The 15,818-nt window shown below is 42.7% G+C and overlaps 1 protein-coding gene across 1 annotated transcript in view; it reads right to left on the reverse strand.

The window, feature by feature from the left end:
• The window catches only part of prkg1b (protein kinase cGMP-dependent 1b), a 102,249-nt gene that overhangs the window by 71,600 nt on the left and 14,831 nt on the right, over positions 1 to 15,818 (reverse strand). The window contains exon 3 of the mRNA XM_036529058.1: positions 4,505 to 4,618. Within this exon, the coding sequence (XP_036384951.1) occupies positions 4,505 to 4,618 (114 nt within the window). The remainder of the gene's footprint in view (positions 1 to 4,504; positions 4,619 to 15,818) is intronic.

A 15,818-nucleotide genomic window follows, 5' to 3' on the forward strand; every position in this document is an offset into this window, starting at 1 on the left:
AAGATTAAGGTTACTGAGTGAAAGCCAATACAACTGCATTCATATGATGTGCGTGTTATTTTAGCTGTACGCAATTCCCATGAATAAGCTGTAGCAGCAAACTGTCAGTTTTAAACAGAAGGCACATTCACAGCCCCTACAGAGCAGAAGAGAAGATCAATACGTGAATTCAATTACACAAACTTCACAGCATTGATTTGTTTCCTTTCCTACTCAATTAATCAAAGTGAATCCTTTGTTATGTCACTTCATGCTTGTAAAGCCAATCAATTAAGGGAACTAACATATGAATACTGAAGCATCTGGTCAGTGCAGCTGCACACAGTATGCATAACACGGGAGTGAACTGTATATACCCTGACCAAGAGTGGATTGCAATGCTGGACTTACAATATGTAGTCAAATACCCACAGGAATTACATAATTACAGCTATCAGTAAAAGAAAAGCATGAAAAATGTGATGTCCCCAAAAAAGGGAGTAATATTTCTTACAAGATGTACATTTGTTATACGTAGGACACTTATTTTTCCTCCTGTGTTGTGAGTCTTGAGCACTTGTACAGCATATCAAAGATTTAAGCCATCTATACAGCCAAATCATAAGGAAGATCTGACAAAAGATATATGACAGTTGACTAAGGTGGTCAATTCAACCATAACACTATACCTACCTAATCACAGAGCACTGTTTCTGAATAATGCCTAACTGTAATGTTAATAAGGTAATATACATTCTGTCTAAACTATTACCTATTTAAAGACTTCACAATGCACACATGGGTAAAAAGTAAAGTGTAGATAGACTTCACTGTCATATTAATAGTTTAGGCACAGATAAGCAGGTTGTACCTCTGCTGCTTGAATGAAATGAATAGGGGGTGTCTTAGAAGATCTTGATAATCCACACAAAGCTGACGTTTGGGATATTAAGGTTTTGTGAAACATTAAATAGCTCCTGTAGAGTGTGTGGAAGACTATTCTCAGTTTTGTATGCGCCAAGTCAATAATATATGGAGGACTATCTACAGATAAATACCAGCAATATGTTCAGCAATGTCAACTTAAGATTCAATAATAAACGTGGTTTATTCATCTTTTATGGTTCTTGGTGGATTCAACAGAATAATTTTTTAAAAAAACACTGAAATCACAAAAGGAATATGAAATCGTATACTTTTGACATCAGAATAAACGTGTTGGAAAAAAATGTATTCAGTAGAAGTCACACAGCCTCAATACACTTAAACAGGTCACGTACTGGAGTCTCTCATGTCATATGCAACAAAAAGTAAAATGAAACTGCAGAAATATATTAATTACCCAGTTCTTTGATTGGGTCTCTTTGCACTTGGCAGAAACACATTTTAACCAAATAGATCCTCTAGAAAATCCTGATATATCTGTGTTACCTTACTGCCGCATATTTAAAGTGGATATTGCCACATGCAGGTAGTCAGATGAGAGGCATTCAAGTGAAGAAAGTGTCCCTTATCTGCCAACGCATGGGTCAACAGGTTGACCCAAGAGTAAAATTAGCTCCAAAGCAATATATAAAAGGAATGATAATGCACACCTTCATTTTGAACATGCAAATCTACAAGAAAAACTTTATTCCACATGATCTGCATGAAGAGCATAGAGGCTGTAGAGTTTCCCCACTGTCTACACTTCTCTATACTCACGGCAGCACTTGCATCCGATCGACTCAATGCAATAGCAACCGCCCTGCAGAAGCCATCTACCCAAGTTACTGCCCAGGACCCATAAGGGAGTATTAATGAAGCAATATCTTCGTCTGTCCGAGTGCTTTCCAGAGGGCACGCTAGCATATGAAGGGTGAAATACACCCTCTCCTGAGGTTCAGTATAAATAGTCCGGATGGATACGTCACCATGGCAACGAGCTGCTCACAGAGCATGCTATTTGAATGAGAAGGACTGACTGACAACACTGTGCACCAAACCCCCCTCCCTCGTCCCTTCCCCACCAGCCACCCACCCACCCCGCTGTTCCTCATACCTTTAAATTGTGTGTTTTCATGTAAGAAAATCCCACTGCAAAGCAGGCACACTTTGGATGGGGGAGGCTCCCACACAGTTCCCATCTCCAGATAGCACCACTACAGAGGGAGATGAGGCCTCACGGAGTCTCCCTCTTTAGCGCCAGTCCGGTAGAGTGCACTCCCCGGCAACACCTGAGAGACACACTCCTCATTCCCTGAATCACGACCCTAAGTACAGTATATAGTAACTACACTATTTGTCCATGGCTGTTTCACAGGCAGTGAAGGTTTATGCACTCTATAGGTGCAGCACAGGCTGTGAGGTGAGCTTCACGACAGATATCTCAATTCACACGAAAATGCTGTTAGGGGGCCGCCTCAGATAGGAGTGAGCGGCCCCTGCTTTGGAGTGAAAAATGAGAAGTAATAGACAATCTCCAGCAGAGTACAAAAGAGCAGGAGCGTGAAGAGGCTGGAAAACAAAACAGCACGTCAAATGAGATTTAGCTCTGGCCATGCCTAGGATGAGCGCAGACACTCCTAAAGTGCAGTTTTTTATGTGATATTCTGGTCCACCTCTTTTGCTGGAGAATATGTATTTTTTTTCTTCAATTTCGATCGATTCTTCAATTCAGGCTTTGTGAGATGGGTTTTAATGGCAGTATTATTCAGTCATGTACCTTCTTACTTCCTATGAATGCTTGCTGCTCCTTGCTGTTGGAGCTCATTTTTTCAATTACACAACTGTAACGTCCTACGTCCTGAAACGTCCTACTGCTTAGATGCTGGACTGCTCAAATATGCTGGCCCCACCGGGCCTCCATGTGCAGTGTCCTTATTCTGCCACTCTTTAAACAGAACAGGGAACAACGCACCTTATCTTTAGAGAAAACTAGGACAGCGGCAAGTATTAAAGAAAAGGACATCTTCATCACAACTGCATTCATTCAAAATGTTTTTATTTTCTTAAAGAGACTACTGAATGGCCTATACAATGTCCCAACAGCATCCAGAGCCTCATTGTCTGGCTCTCTGGTTTAGATGAATTTTTGTGTCCCTCCCAAATGGAGCAGAGGGGGCTCCTGGGAATTGTCACTCATGATTGACAGCCCACAGGCAGCTGAAGGCTGAGTCATAGCAGGGGGCACTGGGTAGGTCTACCTCCTGGGACCCCGCCCTCAGAGGCCAACCTATGCAAATCAGTTCTGATCACTGCATATGAGCTATTCTAGGCAGTCTGCCCTTCAACAGACATCCCTTTTATAAATTATGGTGCATTTTTAAGCTGTAACATTTCAACAGTGCCTGCCAATATTGTCAGACGACATTTGCCTATACAGCAAGCACAGCAAAGTCAGCTCTGCAGAGAAACCCTTTAGTGTGGTGTTAATTCAGCCAACGATCAGCTGTTAACACTCTAACATGCATTCCTGTTTCAGTGTGTTTGCTGTAAATAGAGCATGTCTGTAACTGTTGTGCAGCTCCCCTGAAAATCAGCCTCTAATACGAGCATCAATGTCTCTCTTCTGTGTTTACTGTAGTATTTTGTGACACTTTATTGCAAAAGTCAATGTACTAAATGAAGTTTAATGGATTGAGCTTGATTGAGAGAACAAATCAAACAAAGCCCCCTAATTGGTTCAGCTCAAACATAAAGAGGGACTCCGGGAAGCCAGCTGAAAAAAAAAGAGCTTTTCTGATTTGAAAAGTGGTTTGTGTTAATATGCAGGTATCCAACTGATATAATTAGTCTCTCGCACAGATCACGCACCAGTAAACGGCACATAATTTCTCTTGTGGAGGATTTCAAATAAAAAAATTTGCCTGGAGATTCACAAATGTTCTTTTAAGCTGCCCGTCAGCACGGTCGTGGGCATGTGTTTGTCCATGTGCGATGCCTGCCGAATTATTCCCCTAGAACTCTCCCGTTTGAAATATGAAAACAATTGAAGTGGATGCAGCACACAAAATTGCCTAATCAAATTTCCCAAAGCAGCAGCTGCTACTCTCAGAATTTGCATTCGTTTTAGTCCTCAGATGAAGCCTAAGTTGAAATATATGGCCGTCTCGGACAGGATCCGCACCAGCTTAGCAGCTTAATGGCGGCATTTGTTTTTCCAGTGCTCTTTTACCTAAAGCTAAAGGTAACAGACAAACATGGCTGGCAATAATAAACAACGTTGCCTTTGAGCGTGTTGACCTTGGTAGGGGGTCATCAGCAGTAAAGCACTGCATGTGCCTCTGTGAACAGTGAACAACAAACGGTCCCTCCTCGCAGTCTGCAGGACGCCTCAGAACGGAGCCAGAGCGTTTGCCTTGGCTGACTGGATTATGAAGAACAAATAAGCTGCCATTGTGGCAATAAAAGGAGGCGCGCCCTGTGCCCTGTGTTCACGGAAATTTGAATAAGCAGGCACGCAGGGGCGTACCGCCTGTTTGCATTTCGCGGCGCTTGGCGGCAGGACAGCGCCGGGGCACGTGCATGATGACGTGCGACTTACTCTTGACCGTGGCCGTCCTGGTGCAGTTGTAGAGGATGGCCAGCTCTCCGAACACCTTCCCAGGTCCCATGGTGCACAGCTTCATGCTCTCCTTCGTCACTTCCACCTTCCCGTCTAAAAACAAAACAAATAAAAATAAAAAAAATCAGAAGGACACAATCACTGTGGAGGCAAAGCCAATCAAATTGGCCATGACAGGCAAGAAATTCAATAGTGGGCTTTGCTGCGTTAGTCATCTCGTACCGGCGAGCGCGGCAGCTATTGCCTTGAAATAAAAGTCTCATCTCGTTACCTGAACGCACATGAGTGGGAGGCTCGGAGAAAAGAATCGGCTTGTTGCGGGAGAGATGCACCGCATTTGAAATTAGGGGGCTCCCTGAGAAACACTGTGATGCCAAGAAATGAAGGGAGAGGCATTAGTAAACCAGGTCCTGGACTTCAGTCACTGTGAAGCAGCCGGCGTGTGAGAGACATCCGAGCGCACTGCATCCAAACGGCACGCAGAAATAAACACAGCACTACCAAACCTCTGCGTGTCACTACAGTGTGTGATTTGGCCAGGCATGTTGGCTCCATAGTACCACCACCTGTTTTTAAAAACTGGTGATAGCAGCAGAGACTTACCATCATGACAATAGTGGTAGAATGGTATCATGAGCCTTGTCACGGCTTGATATCATGATATATTAATTCTGGTAAAGGTAAAGGTGGTCCCAGTGCATTGGCGGATAAAAGCAACACAAAAGTGACAAAGAGGCAGTCAGTGATCATGCTTTTCCAGACTTTCTTTCTGTGATGTTTATTTTTCTTCTGTATTATTGTTTGCTTGACAAATAAAAAAGGAACAAATGCAAATTCTCCCGGAAGCATCATTTGAATTTAGATTTGATCTTTATTGTATTGCCTGTCCAACTTGTATGGAAAACATGTAGGCATGACAAAGCAAATGTGAACGCCTTCACTAAGAGTGAAGAGAACTTGGACAGCAACTAATTTCAAAAACAGTGGTTTGCCCTCTATGTTCCCTTCGTACATACCCTGCAGCCATCATTTTCCAATGCTGTTACCATTATAGTACTGCACAGAGACTCCTGGGTCCATGCATGCTCCATTAAGGCAACTTTCATCTTTGATTGTTGCTGGTTCAAAGAAGAGTGCTTATGCAATGTTTAAACCCCATTGCTCTAGCTTGTTTGTAGCAACTTTCCACCAACATCACTATGTAAAGATGTCCCACAATTTAAGACCTCTCAGGATGGCCACTCCTTCTCCTACAGTGATGTACAGGTCTTATTTGGGGGGGTCACTAACACAAACTGCCTCAAACTGGCCTCACTGACACCAAATGTATAATGTACCTGGAACATGTCACTTTTAATAGCTGTGAGGTTACTACTCAGAGAAGACAAGCTCATGCACAGCTGTGCCTTTTCAAAGGCAGTTTACTTTCAAGAGAATATGACATGGTTCTGAGATCAGTCACAGGGAAGTAGGCTTGTTTAAAAGAAAAATATTTTTTTTTCATATCAAGTGACAGAGATGTTCCTTCAGGCATTATGAGAACTGCGAAACATCAATTTCCATAAAGACACAAAGTTCCGTGTAAGATCAGCTGTCTTCGCATGTCAAAATAAGCCAATTGACTGGGATTGATACACTTGCTGGATTTTAATTACTTAATGCCTGCATAGTCCAACAGAAAAATCATAACTTATTGTGACCTCTCACAGTACAGGTGCAGTATGTGGGAGAGCAAGTACACACAAAAGACACAAAGTACTTGACACAGATAGCAGCTGCAATATCCCTACAGGTACACAGTGTACCCATACCCTGTTATAGCCTCGAAAGCCAGGAGTCCATGTGCATGTAAACACTCAAGCAAAAAACATACAAAATAATAACAATAAAATGCCCTCCTTGCCATAGCATCCCAGCAATGCATTCCTCGCCACAGCGGTGCTGAACTTTTAGAGCGGCTCTCACAGCTGGTGAGAGCATCACAGAATGGACTCCTGACAGCGATGGCGGCGCACGAGAGTGGATCTATGTTTCTGCCGCCCGCGCTCTGTGGACGTGTGCCCCAGCTCCAGGGTGCCGGAGTAGATGGACGGATTACATGTGAGGGGGGGTGGGCGCCGTGCAGTACCACTATTTATTACCTCACTTTGCACGCACGCTCACAAGCGGAGCCAAATTCTCTTATCAGTAAACAAGCAGGGAATCGGGGTTCGAGGGTGTATCATGAGCGGGAGAGGAAATGAATCTGTCTAGCCGGCACGAAGCGTCAAACTGCCACGCGGTGACAGAGCCGATGTGTCGAAGGCAACCGATAAGGGGTCCCATTAAAGCGTGATTATGACATTAATCACTTTGGGTTGTTTTAAGCAGAGCTGGAGTGATTCTGACAGCACAATCCTCCCAAACAGATTGCCCTTTGTTCTCCCTTCACCCCCAGGGGACAGCGACACTCTGTTCTTAACACAAGCACTTTCAGTCTCAGACCTTCTTTAAAAAAAAATCTCTGTTGTGTTCCTGAGTCAATGGCACCGAGACAGACCGAGGCACGTTATCTCCTTTAGCTTGAGCGCTTACTCATTCTGATTTTTGTGCAACCTGACTTTGGGCAACACAGAAACATTCAATGTAAATCAAAGTACTCTTGTTCAGTGTCATTCGGTGCTCTTCGACACCGTGGAGATGGACATAGCTCAGCGCGTGATTCACTGCTAATGTTTGCACACAGCTTTTGGCCCCAAGATCAAACAACGATCTAAAAGATCAAACAGGACTGAATGCAATTTGTTCTTCGAGGAGACGAAGGGATTACACTTGTGCATGTGTGCGTATTCATCAATTAGAATCAATTACACTCCAGAATAAGACCTGATTTAATGAAATCCAAACGGACAACTTTTTCTTGTGAGCTACTGAAGACCTGATTTTGGCAGTCTTTTTATATTTTACTGGTCTTATTCAACAGGAAGTGCCAACATGAGCAGGGGAATGGAAAATATGCAGGTGATCTGGATTATAACCTACCTTACAACCTGTGGCCAATAGAGACCACAGCCAGTCCAACTGAAATACCAGGACGGCCCAGTGCTTCACTCAGATAGAACTCTGCTCAGGGATGTGGCCTCCCTTAGTTCAGAGGAATTAAATTGAACTCATCATTTATACAGAAGCTAATTTACACTGTGAATGCTGTGTCTTTACCTTACTTCATATAGGTAGATAATTGCATGTTATGGTGTCTTTCCCAGGATTAAAAACATGATACAATGCTTAGCTTCTTCTGAAAGCCCAAAAGTGTCAAAACTTAAGAAACTAAATCCTCTTCTGTGGCACTTCCCCTGTACTACAAGACATCACGATCATGTCTTTGCTCTTCACTGCTGAGAGCTGGCAGAGATGTGAAATACCAATGTCAAAGTCAGATGCCATATATGCATTTACACCCTGCTCACTACAAAATGACCTCTAGTGAAAGATAAAATGGGTGGGAAATGTCAAAAATGGGTTTAGATTATGAGTTGGTTGATTATGAGCTGGGCAAATAATTATTTTTCCATATGTGCATGAATAATTGTTGACATGAAACTGCAGGTCAGATACTCTATATAATATCTCTGAGGATATTATTACAAATGTTTTCTTCCAGAAATAAATCTCTAATTGGATTTCTCACTGATTTCCAGCAGTCAACACTTAAAAATACAAAATCACAAAATATTACTTCATATTTTTCTTTGCATCGGTATCTTTGCAAGGTATGCTTACATGTATTAAATGATGGTCATCTGACTGTTAATGTGTGAATTCACTGATGCAGAGAAAATATGGTAAGCATTTACACATGTCACAACCCTTTTCAGGGGCTACAGCTGCCTCTGAGGTATCAGCTGAGGACTGTGTCTCCAAAATCTCCAAATTACGCGCAACCATAAATTCAGTGCAAATCAGTAACTTAATCTCAGTTACAGGAAAAAAAAAACAGTCAAATTCTGGGAAATTTCTGCCACAAAGAAAAAAGAAATATCATAACATGAATCATTCACTTGAACAACAGAGTCTGGCAGGGCTGCTTTATCTGATTCAGTCCTCTGTTATTATCCATTATAAACGTAATCTCTGATCTAGTGTTTAGGCCTCGCGGAATCTCCCTTCTGTCAAGCTGCGGCAGGAGCTCGTTTTCTTTTGAATGGAGAGAAGAGGAGGAGGGCTGCATTTGTGCGTGATCGCAGCTGCGCCTGGCATCCAGCAGCCCTGTTTAGGTTAAACGAGTGACCCACAGGAGAGGGGACAGATGGAGGCAGCGTCAATGTTTACTCACTTCACCGCCCCTTCCCGAGCGCAGCTGGATGCCGCTCTCAAGTCTCTGTTGACGACTGTCAGTCACAGGCGTCGCCACGGCTCCTAGCAGCCCTGTCAACAGAGCTGCCTGGGCTCCAGGTGACGGGCTGCATGTACGCCGCCGGTGTCTGAAAACATCCGTCGACCCAACGCAAACATGGAGGCGTCCTGAGCCCCCTCCCTCTCACCAGTTCAGGCTCTCCGGCACTTCCTGTCTGGTGTTTCCTCTCCGTCTATCAATGTTCTTCTTCTTGGCACAAATACAGGTCTGAGTCCAATTATGGGCAGATGTCAAATTCCGCAAATTGCTTGAGCAAACCAAATGATCCATTTCCCTTCATCGGATGCATTTTTGTGCATTAGCCAACTGAAATAGAGTCCGTATGTTCGAAACGAGCTCGGTACTTGAGGCCAGAAATGATGCGATGAACATACCTGAACAAACAGGTCAATATTTCTCAGTGCTCAGAGGCACCCAGCCAAGCGTGTGATTACACATGACATTGTACATTCTGCAGGTGATGGAGAGACTGTGCGAAAGTCAGGCTCAGAAATAAAGACCCTGAGTCCAATCACATGACTCACCACTGCTGCATTATGAGCAAGATGGTATTACAGGATCCAGTGTGGCCAAAGGTAATATTGCAGTGCCACTGGAGCATACAGTATACTGTTACTCAGAGCCATTGTCTTCCTGCTGTCGTATCTGATTCTTAGTAAAATATACTCATGTATTTGCACAATCAATTTGAATGTTTATCTATAGGAGGGCCTTGATCTTTACTGCTGCCATGTTTGCTAGCGGTCAACTGAGTTAATCCATCGGCTAGTGCATTACTCACACATGCGTAACCAGCATGCATTAAAGGCAGTGCAGCTGTTAAAATCTGAAGCCTCTTTGTAAATACACAATGGGTTCCAAAATACATTAAAGCATAATAATAGGGACTCTACCATGATGAAGCCCAAAAGTGTCTAATCAGAGAGTTGCTAAAACTTACGAGAATCTTAGGGTAGTCAGTATTTACTAATTTGACCACATTTATGAAGAGGCCAGCTTCCATTTAGTCAGTCAGAAACCAGTATTACAGAGTAATTGCGCATAACAAGAAATCTGTGAGTTATTTAGTGATATGTTTCAGTGAGTTATGACACATTTAGTTGAGTGAGATAAGGCATTAAACAGGGCAAACGGTCTGACAAGCTTTTCCACATAGCAGACCTGAGCACTGCATAGTTTGCTTTTCTGCTGGGGTTGTTTCATGTGGCTGACAATACAGGGTCCTACTCCGGCTGAGTACAACTCTCACCCCACTCCTGCACTGAGAGTCATGCAGAATGGATGGTCACATGCAAATGCATAGTGCCACATTTGGGCACTATCTCATACAGGGAAGCTGGCTGCAATTGACCCGATCTCTAGTGTTTCTCCACTACTGCAAAGGCATGCACAAAAAAAAAAAAAATTCAGGTGTAGTCACTGCTGACTGATTTTTCCAAATGGCATTTTTAAATGCCAGACACTCTGATGTCTAACATTTCAAATGCTAAGTTTGTTTATTTGTTTGTATATGGTTTTAAATAGGCCAAGCCCAGCTGATTAAACTGTCAATGATGTCATAATTACATGGTTATTCCTGCGAGCGCTGTACTGTAGATGCATTCTACAAGTGAAAAGCGAACTCCTACAGTAAAGCTCTCTTTTATGCGTGTGTATGTGCTCATTTGAAATGCAAACGACACCCTTCGATTCCGCATGCCCCATGCAGGGTCACAAGACACTCCGCTTTGTTCACATCTGTTTTGTCTATACCCATGTTATTTTTGCTAGAGTGTATTCATTATAGTTGAAGTGGGAAAGGCTTACATTTATGTTACAGACCGCATACAGAGACCATCTGAACAAGAGAACAAGAAGAAGAGATGAAATTTTGCACTCCTTTGAAAGCTGTAAAGCATAATCAGTGTTTATTTGAAGATTATTGATGTTCATTTTAAGCAATAAATACTTCTTGTCAGCTCAACGCCTGGTAAAAACTAGTGGTTTACAAACAACATAATCATATCAACACAGTAGGTGACATTTAAAAAGTGTAGATTGTGTCTTTTAGTTACTGGCTTACCAAACCAACTATTTATTATTCTACTGCATGATGATTAACTGCTTTCAGTCTTCCCTTGATCAAATCTGAAGCTGGTAATCAAATGCTGGTGCTCAAGCTTAAATCACACTTTTTCTTATATTCCTCTCTCCTTCTCAACAACCTCAACTTGGTGGTATCTATTGCTACTGCCAGCTCTGGATAACATGCCATGGGAACAGTGAAAACGTGCCCTTTCTGTGAGAGCAGTTCCTCTATGGAACATGATGTACAGTCAGATAAAATGGGGGCACTACGTTGAGAGTACTTTGTCACTGAACACACTTCACATCTGGCATTTGGATCCCAGCGAATTGCCTTGGCCTGCACAACTTCGGTTCTAAGTGAGACGTGAAATATTTGCTTGGCCTCATGGCTGTCTATCTACCCTGTTTGCATGCACATGCATATATACAATGTAATGCATTCTGATGGCTGCATTTATAGCATTTAGATGAGATATGATAATAAAATATGATAATGATGACAAGTTGTACATTACACACAGACACACAATAGTGGAAATAAAATGGACATTACCAGGATGCAAGGTTGTATTTACCCATCTGACAGATAATTGCAGAAATACAACATTAGGAAAGAGATTAATGTGACATTTAAATTACACTAACAGCCTCATCTCATCCTCTAAGTGGTCTGGAAGATATCTGAGCAAAAGACACTGTGGCTGCTAATTAGGGGGATAGAAAGCTCAAGTTATAATCTGCAGACATATCATCACTGAAGTTTCTTCATACTCCAGTGTCACATTTGAATAACAAAGTGGCTGTTTTAAATGCTAAGGTGAAATGAACAAGACAAAAATAGCCATGTATTTTTGATTGTATGAATTAATTCCCACATATTTTTGATTGAATGAATTAATTCATGACAACAAGAAGATTTAATTGTAATTGTGATCATATAATAAATATACCTTCAGGGCAATAAAAATGTGCCCATGAAACAATTAAAATTCCTTCTTACTTTATTGCAAGTATGTACCCTCTCTCTTTCTTTTAATGGCTCAAAAGCAAAAATGCAGGTTCTCCTCTAAAGATCCCACCATAGAAGAAAATCAAAAAGACCCAGTGGAAGAATATGAGAATATGCCCCCCCAAACACACACACACACAAAATGCAGTAGGCTGGAGGTCCTGAATGCCACTCCACTCCATTGAACACACAAGCTACTGTATGACTCAGCACTAGACAGCATAAACTCCTGACACATCCCCAGCTCCATGCCAAGTTACTGCCCATGTGTTCACACAAAATCTCTGCCTCAGCACTGCCAGATGTTGGAAAGTCAGTTTAATTGACACTTTAGTCTCGAGTGAGAACCCCCGGACAGTGGAATGGACCAATTAGCAGGGATCTGCAGAGAAAGGAGCCAAGGGCTGGCAGAGATCCAGAAAATTCCCATCATCTAACATTCTGATATTCCCACACATATTTTTACTGCGTATATATATATATATATATATATATATATATATATATATATATATGTATATATATGCAATATATCCAGTAAATATATATATGTGTGTGTGTGTGTGTGTGTGTGTTTATGCAAGACACAGAGAGGGGGGGGGGGGGGGGGTATTATTAAAATACCATATTTCTCAGTGTCAATCTAATAAGAGGTAGAACATAAGTCACTGTAATTGTTATTATTGAAAACAGTGTATAAAATATACAACAGTAAAAACATTGTAACCTTTGTTGAGTTTTATTTTTTTTTTTCCTGCCTAATCTGCCAAGACCAAGCCTGCTCAATAAAATATAAGTGAAACAAACAGCATTGCAGGGAAGTTATAACCTGACATGAAAACTGAAAAGGTCACCATCTTCATTTTTATAATGAAACGAAGTCTCTGCCATTTGTAACCAGCTTGTCTCACCTACAATTCAGAGCAATACTTTCCATTCTGATGTTTACATACCAAGTTCTTGCCATCACACCCTAAGCACTCAGTATGTGATGACTGTGACAGATATAGTCAAAGCTATAGCCAGCCTAAGTGAAAGACAAAGCCCTGGTCTCCAAGATGCGGCCTCATTATTTTTCCACTAGGGTTTTAACGTCTCAAAGCTTTGTTGGTCACCAGCTTGACAGCTTGGATGGAGACGTGTGCGCATCTCACTCGGATTTTTTTCTTCAGCTCCCCTCTATTTTGAGGCCTATTCTTCTCACGCAAGAATCAGAGCACTTTCTGCGCTTTGTAAGACCTTCACATCCAGCTGACCTTCAGCTTTTCACACACCAGCAGCTTTCCACAAACACAACACTGTTTTACCATGAATGTGATTCGTGAATGTTTGCGTCTCTTTGTTTTAGCTTGCAAACCGGCCCTGCTTCATTCACTACCCATAGGACAGTCGATATTATGGATAACGGGTTCTACTAAAACCTTCTTGTGCATTTGTTATTAAAAATTCTTCAGTCCTTGCACTGTATATAAAATTAATTCATGAGGAAAATGGCATTAGCCATTCATTTAGCCACAATGAAGTCATCATACTCATCTCATGAGGTAAGGTAAAGCTGGGATTCAAAATCATTTCCTAAAGGCGTGGAAGGACATTTGGCCCATGTTAGTACTAAACACTCCGCTAGGGAACCAGTGTGACTCACTCAACACAGCACACCAGCAAATACATTCATAAATGACTGATGAAGACTGGGGAACAAACAAGACTCTTTAAACTCAATAGTTAAAGGTTTTTACAATAACCCATAACGTTTTGTTTAGTAGGCAATATCTGTACTAAGTGAGGGATGTAGAGGGATACATTAGGCATATTCATTGGCCAGGTACAGGAAGACTACAGAAGCAGCGAGCGAGTCTTGTACAGCGGCAGCATCAACTCGCATTACAGCTGCACAACCCACAGCCTCTTCTCTGATATGGCGCTGAGGAATAGGCCTTACTGCCTCTGTGGTTCGATGCTCTCTGCCTCAGAGAAAGCCTGCAGGCTCGTTCTTAAACAAGCTTCAAGAGTCTCTGCGTGAGAGAAAGTATCCATCAAGGACACGCTTTTCGCAAAACTTCCTTCTCTCTCCGCCACTTTCCTGACAACCTGCCTTACTGCTTGGGGGCTCTAAATAGTTTACTTCATTCATTGACATGCCGTGACGTAAAGACTCCGGAATATCTCACAAATTAGCCATTAAAGCTGACATTTAATGCATATTGATATAGCCTATGTGCAGAGAAACATCAATATTCACTTGAGAGTTGAATAAGCGTGTCCATCGCATACTAATGAGGAAGAGTTGGTGTTCTCCCCATTCTGTCTTGAAGCAACAGCTGAAGGGGAGCTTGCATGGTCTGCTCCACACATTTAAGAACCATTTGCACATAAATTACACATTACCTGATTGCATGCATAGGTACAGCATGAGAGAGATTAGGGCCATTCTGCAATTTCATAGCAATATTAGTCCTTTTGAGTGCGTATGTAAGCTTTCCTCCAGGAAAAGAATCAATCACATTTGAGCTGTTTTCTCACCTCTCCTCGTTCTGCGTGGCTGCCTTCGCCTCTCACCACAGCAGACTTGATTGGCCACTCTTTCAGCAGTGGCGTGCCCTTCTCAATGAGGATTCATCCTGGGGCATTCGAAGCACTTACCCCCAATCTTCTAATGAAACTCTGAAATATCTGCCTTTCATTTTTTTTTCTTCCACACCTACGTCTACCAATATCTTCACTAATTCTCTAGCAGGTGGGGAAAAGGCACCACTAAAATTTGGGAAAATATTAGGACCCCTTAATTTCAAGGGTTGGACTGCAGCACTGATTGCATAACAAGGGCCTGTGGCAGGGAGGAATGGGGACAACTCACGAAACCTGAGGCTTTATTCAGGACTGCAGAGACAAGGCATTGCCTTTCAGGTGGCTTATTATCATTTAGCACAGCGGGTCCTCTTTGTGGTGTTGCCTGTTGGTTTAGATGCAGCGAGCGCTGAGCACTGCAGAGGCTGCTGTCACGGCACATCGTGGGCCCGCCTCAGCAGGGGGGAGGAGAGTGGGCCGAGATTCAGCATGCAGGACCGAGGGGGTGGCGTGACACCTTCCATGCTACTGCGTGCTGCTGCTGCTGGGGGAGGGGAGGGGAGGGGTGCGACGGGGCACTCGGGCATCCGACAAAACAGCAATTAAAATCTACGGTGCAGAACAGCGTTCCCACTCCCCGCGGTCACGTGAGGCCTGTACAGCTCCCGCCCGGCGGCTGGACCGCAGCAATGCCACCGGAATCCCGACCCTGTGAGAGGCCGCGCTCCTTTCCAGGTTTCGGCTCAAAAAACAGCACAAACGTCGCCCTTCAACAGCAGCAGCAAAAGCCCCCCCCCCAGCTCCTCCCCCATTTCAGCCCATAAGAGCTTTAAACAAGCTGCTTTTTACTGTAATTTGCTTTACATTTCCAATTAATTTATAGCATGTCCCCTGGAAAAACAATGTGCCGTGTCCTCAAGCCATAGCCGTTTGCAGCAGTGCTCCCTGTTCTCATTGTTTTTATTCTTTTGCATCTTAATTAAATCTGAAATGAGCAAACATGCCTTTTGAACACCACATCCCTGTAAAAGTTGAGAAAATGAATTGTAATACGGATATAGATAAAATATGAAAAATTTGCATTCATCAGGTTGCTATGCAACCATATCCTTGTTAAGAGAGTTTGACGCATTTTCGGTTCTGACTGGTTAACTCTTCCTTGGGGCCTTTGAACGTTCCAAATGTCCACACCATTTCAAAACCAAGAAAACGGTATACTAACAAGAGTGTTTCATCATCCCATTAAAAGCACT

The sequence above is a fragment of the Megalops cyprinoides genome, chromosome 1 (assembly GCF_013368585.1).
Source record: "Megalops cyprinoides isolate fMegCyp1 chromosome 1, fMegCyp1.pri, whole genome shotgun sequence".
Classification (NCBI taxonomy): domain Eukaryota; kingdom Metazoa; phylum Chordata; class Actinopteri; order Elopiformes; family Megalopidae; genus Megalops; species Megalops cyprinoides.